We start from the raw sequence: 6,000 nt of genomic DNA, 5'->3' as shown, positions 1-6,000 counted from the left end.
TGGTGGGTGAGGTAGGAGATGGCCCTACCTCCAGGCTGGCAGAGTCTCCCGAACGCTGAGTCCTCCTCAGGAACTATAACTCCCAAGGAGGCTGCGACTCTGGATAATGTGAGGGGCCACAGATCCAGCCATGAGACGGCCTGGAAAGCTGCCATGGCAGTGGATTCCAGGGCGGATGCCTCTTGCTGCGAGAACCAGAGGTTCTCTGACAGCAGGTGTTGAAGAGGCACTCCCGGAGTTAGACGAGCTAGCTCCGGATCAACCTGCTTGGTCGGCAACGGGTCTGCTGAAGGCACGTAGAAACGTCGCTGACAAGGCAGAGGAGGGGGAAGCAGCTTGTCCGACCTGTTGGCCCTAAGTGAGGCCTCTTGTCCAGAGACAAAGGCATTCACCTGGTCCAGCACTCCGTCGACCAAGGAAGACCGGGGTAGCCCCACTGTCGCTCTGGGTTCCTTCTTAGGACCCCAGAACGACTCTTACCACGATGGATGGCCAGAGGGAGCAACCACCGATCCTTCCCCGAGGTTGTTGTGCTGACGAATGACCTCTGCAAAGGACCTCTGTATCTCGGGGGTGATCGTGTCCTGAGGTGATGGACCGTCAGATCCATCCAGGCCGATCACTTCAGGAGACACTCTTCCTTCAGGAGGAAGAACCTTGCCAGACCCCTCGTGGTCTCCTCCAACCACTTGAGTGTACGATCTGTTAGGTCCTAAGACCGAACCAGGCTCATAGGCTCTCGTGCCCAGACCATAAGGAGCGCATTCCTAGCGCTCACTCCTATTTGCCTCGCTCCTCCCAATGTAGACCGAGGAGGTTGAAGGAACAAGTGAGGAAGACCTGACGCTCCTACCCTGTCTACCAGCAGAGCTGGTAGCTGGGAGGACTGCAGGCGATCACCAACCCGCGGTGGCAATCGAGCTGCAGGTCTGGACCAGTAGTCCCCTGTGGAGAAATGCTGGACCAAGGATGGTAGCATCGGTCTCGTGCATCAGGAAAGCTGCTACCAGCCGTACGAGCCGTCAGGTCCTGGTGGGAGCGACGGTCAGGTGACTGGTAGCATCTGCTAACGCCGTGAGAGCAAGCACTGTCCTCATGACATGCCGCGGTCCCAGAAGCAGCCGAGGCTGTTCCTGGTGACCGGGGGGACCTCTACCCAGTCTCGACACATGAACGGTCTGGTGGGACCGTCACGTCAACCCTGGGAACCGGACAATCGCTGCGAGAGCGATCGCCGGGCTGGCAAAAGTCACCTGAGCAACTCTTACCATCCTTCCGCTCCGTGTCTGGGTCCTGACGGTGAGCGTACTCAGCCGTCTGGATCCTGGCTGCATGATCACCGGTAGGTAACTGTACACTCGGTTTCGCTCGCTCGCCTGCAGCTGAGACGGTTCCCAGTCCGGGGGTGGAACCTCTGGAGCTGGGAGCGGAGGTCCACGGTCCCCGACTTCTTCTTCCCTGTGGAAGGAGAGACGGGCCCCGTTCCGGGAACGGGAGGACCAGCAGAAGCCCCACCTTTCCCACCTGAGCGAGACAGACCCTTAGATGTCTCTGTGCGAGACTTCTGGGGGGGGGGGGGGGGCGAAGCCACCTTCTTCTCCTTCCTTGACTGGGGGCCTTGGAAATTGAAGGGGAAGAGGCAGCAGAAGACGACAACGAAGATGAAGACGATGATGACACCTTTCTCTTTGTCTTGGACTTTGCCAACTTCCTCAGGAGAGCAGACAGGTCTCCCATCCAGGCTGGAGCTGGGACGGTTGCAGTGGCAACGGGGCCCAACTCTACCTGGCTGGAAGGACCTGCGGGAGCGGCAGCACTTCCCGCGAGCAGGAAGTCAGGGGGCACTAGGTACAGTGATGGCAACAGGAGGCCATCTAAGGGTGCGCTCTTCGCAGCATTCGAAGTCAGGGGGAGGAGCGAGGACAGCAAAACCAGTGGAGGTGGTACCAACTCCCTCCGGGGCACGTACGGCAACGGAGCTTGTACTGCAGCCGTGGGGGTGACCATGGTCACATGCTGGGTATACACCGAGTGAGCGGCGCTGCATAACCCGGGGTCGACACAGTCGTAGTCATCCTCGTCTCCAACCCGTGAGTGACTGGGGCTACAGCAAGATGATAGATGAGCCCCTGAATACTCAGAGTGCCCGGAAGACTCAGCGAGCGCCACACCTGCTGAAGATCCCCACCTGAGGAAGCAACAGTTGGGGGGGGGGGGGGGGTGTTCCCGTTCACTCAGTGGGGGAAGGCTCCCACCCTGACCGGACAGACGACCCCGAGTACAACTCAAGGTCGGGATGTCGCCCTCCCTCCTCTGCACTCAACAGATCAAGTGAAGAGGCGAAGGGAGACACGTCCCCCGAAGGGGAGAGAGCCATACATGGGAGCTAACGAGGAGGGAGAAAAGATGACGTATCCGTCACCAAAGGTGTCAAGGGAGGGCTTTCTGACGACACCTTGGCAGCTCTACGCAGCTTCCTCCTCTTCTTGTACAGCTAGCACTACTCCTCCGACCAAGAGGATGAGGGTCCACGACATCACCAGACCTGACAGCCCCACACTTTCGGCCTCCCACTCCAGGGCACACTCTTCGGTTGAATGGGGGGCACGAGGGCTTCTCCAATTCGTGGGACGGCAAATTCAATCCAGTCGATGCAATATCACAAAATACAAACAAATAAGAGTACTTACAGTCAATCACACTAGTATTCTAAGAGAACGTTGAAAGGCGAGTAAGCTTGAAAACAATCTCACGACAGAGGCGGGCAGGGAGGCAAGCACACGTCTTCACCCAACGGTGGGACAAGCATCGGACAAGCAGTTACTGCCGAACTACCTTGTTAGTAAATCTTATGAGCGGTCCAGCCGGTGCTGAATAGTAATTCCTTATGTAAAGGACCGAGGGTTTGTATAATGTGTTAGAACAAATATAATTGCACAGATGAATAGCAATTGAACTCCTAAAAATAAGTGTACATAAAAGTACGATCTAAATGCATTATTTATACTACTGTACACAATACATATTAATATGCTCCTTGAGCCCCCCAAAAATATTCAAGAATACCTTCTCCTAAATATGATACAGTTCATACAAATAATCCTTTCATTACTGTATCATGAGTTAAGCTAAAAAAAAAATAAAACAAGTTGCTACCAATAATGTATTACCTGGATCGGGATCTGGACCTTGACCTGGACTTGGATCTGTCAGAGCCAGAACGAGACCTAGAGCGAGATGCTGATTTAGAATTTGACTTTGAGCGACGCTTTTTACTGTGACCACCACTCCTGTGAATAAAATGAAAAGTACATGTAAAATTTGAAAAATGAGTCTTCTTATCAACATTCTCAGTTGGGAATGCTGTTTTTGACAAGTCTTTACCAAGTGCTTCTAACTCTCACTGAATAGCCCATTTCATAATTTGTTTTGGCAGTATTGTATTAACAGATTCCCTTCCTAACTTCAACCCTCTATACTCAGACTTGGGAATGATAAAAGGGAAAATCACCGCTAAGAAGAGCAATGCGAGTACATTCCCATAAAAGAAAATTTCTCCTCCACACAATTACACCACCATAAAAACACAATTCCACTATGATTTGTGATTAAACTCTTCACAGTCACAATAATTTTAAATTAATGAGAAGAGCAAATAGCAAGGATGACAACACATACCCTTGTAGCACCCCACACTTTACTGCAAATTCATTTAACAAGATTTCATCAACATAACTTTACATCTGGTTTGCTCACGAACAGTTCTAATTAGTTCGACACATTTAACATAAATACTATTCCACAGAAACAAAAGCCCTTCTAATATATTGCTGTGTGGATGCTGACAAATCCCTTTCTTCACTAAATTTTTTTTAATTAAAATTTTTTAATCAATTTGTATTTTTCATAAGTAATAAACCCTCGGTCCTAACATTAAGTTAAATCTTCTAGCACCAGCCGGAACCTGGTAAAGTTAACAAAATGACAAATTTTCAATCAATTTGTATTTTTTATAGCTAACAAACCAGGTTCTTAAGGGGGGCATCCGCCTATATAGAAATAATGCTCCGATTTTTATGAAATTTTTATATATTATACATATATATAAGGTGATGTTCCAAAAAAAATTTCAGAGTGATTGAATGATTATTTTGGTTTTTATTGAAAAAATAAGAAAAAAACAAAATTAAAAATGTAACTCTTCCTTCATTTTTAGAACTATTGCAATGCGGCTTTATACACAAAAAATATATCATAGTAGAAAAAAAATGTTGGGAACAGTTTTTCCATTTTTTGCTTTTTTTTGGATGGGGGGCGAGGGGGAATTTTCCCCAAAAATTTTTGTTGATTTGGTTGTCATGAGTTCCTCGTCAACCTAAGAAAAAATCTAGCCCCAACAAAATATTCGCCTTTCTTTCCTCTTTCCAATGGTATATTTAACTTTAAAATTGGCCTACAAATAAAAAAATAGTTAGCGTTTGAAGTGCAAAAAGTGAAAACTGAAAAAAATGGCCGTAAAGGTCAAGAAGTGTTTTTTTTTGGCACTCGTGGAAAAAAACTGATCTATGAGCAAAACCATGATACAAACAAATGTTAAATACTCACTAGCGCTTAGTTCAGAATGCCTTTCCTTCTTTCTAATAGTTCTTAGTGTTTTTTTTGCTTGGTTTCCGGCACCAAGTCCCCCCCCTAAAAAGGGGTATTATTTGCTCGAGGCGAGGCTATGATCAAGTACTACCTGACTCTTTGTTGCTTGGTTAGAAACCAAGCAAGTAATAATTTGTCATCATATACTCCCGTTTCATCATCCTTTATTACTTTCATTAACTGAGAGCGTAACTGTGAAGGTGAAAAAACCTCAGATGATTGCGCACCAGACGACGTAGAGGCAATGAGGGCGGGGCTCTCAGCAGCCAAAAAAAAGCCTCATGTTGTTGTTGGTGGTGCTGGTGCTGGTGATGATGGTGGACAGTGCTAGATACATCAGCCAACAATGGTGTTGGCAATGCGACGCTGCCACATCAACAAAAAAAACAGTCCACCTTCCACCCTATGTCTCTTTTTTAGCAAAATTTGCTAAACGGGCCATAGTTGCACGATTCCGTTTCGACATATTGTCTCACTTTCACTCTAGTATACACACAAACGTATATAAATTGTATTTAGAGTTACTTCATGTAAGAAAACAAGAAAAAAACACGGTAAATAGCGAAAAAATGCTCGGAGTAAAGAGCAGCATACCTCCCCTTATGCAACTCTGGGACACACTGACTCCGGCTCCCTGCTGGGCATGCTACGGTGCTACCCGCTCAGAGCACCATTCACCAACCAACGAATCAGCCATTGTTGGTGCCAGATGTAAGAGATTAGGTGAAATAAAAATCAAAATAATTAATAAATTGGGCAGATAAAGGACAAAATGACAATAGTCATTAGGAGCCAAACGTCAGCCCTACGTCACAGTGTGAAGGGGGCGGGGCCAAAACCCCATTAATTTTAATATTTCGAAAAATTGCTTTTGCCATGTGATAACAGAGGTGTTGCTCATGTCTTACAGCCATTTAACCAGATTTTGAAAATTTCAAAAATGTTCATCAAAAATCAAAGAGGAAGCCCCCCCTTAACAAAAGGATAATCTTCTAGTGCCGGCTGGAAACCATTTACAAAATCAAAGATTGTAAAGCAAGGAATATGTGGCATCTGGCAACTCATGCATATACGAGGTAGAAGCTGGTCACCAACCGGGCTTGGGACCTCATGACGTGTCAAGTCTTTCTTTGACCGCCTTGAAGAGTAGTCTTGCTTCTGCACTCTCCTTCCCAAGCCAGTTTCTTTGCTAGCCCATGATTTATTTGTGCTTTGCTTTCAGTGTGTGTGTGTGTGCCTGGTTGTCTTTTATCATGGGTTCCACCAAGAGTTCTAAGCACCGTCAACGCATGTGTCCAGGCATTCCAGGATTTCCATGTTCAAAGTTTTTGATATCTTCCATTACTGACCCCC

At 47.2% G+C, this 6,000-nt stretch overlaps 1 protein-coding gene across 1 annotated transcript in view; it reads right to left on the bottom strand.

The window, feature by feature from the left end:
• LOC135207771 (serine-arginine protein 55-like) overlaps positions 1–6,000 on the bottom strand; it is a 39,478-nt gene that overhangs the window by 7,198 nt on the left and 26,280 nt on the right. Inside the window, exon 6 of the mRNA XM_064239595.1 lies at positions 3,171–3,290. Within this exon, the coding sequence (XP_064095665.1) occupies positions 3,171–3,290 (120 nt within the window). The remainder of the gene's footprint in view (positions 1–3,170; positions 3,291–6,000) is intronic.

The sequence above is a fragment of the Macrobrachium nipponense genome, chromosome 34, assembly GCF_015104395.2.
Source record: "Macrobrachium nipponense isolate FS-2020 chromosome 34, ASM1510439v2, whole genome shotgun sequence".
NCBI classification, from domain to species: domain Eukaryota; kingdom Metazoa; phylum Arthropoda; class Malacostraca; order Decapoda; family Palaemonidae; genus Macrobrachium; species Macrobrachium nipponense.
Note: the sequence above shows the minus strand (reverse complement) of the source record. Positions and strands in the feature narration are given on the sequence as shown.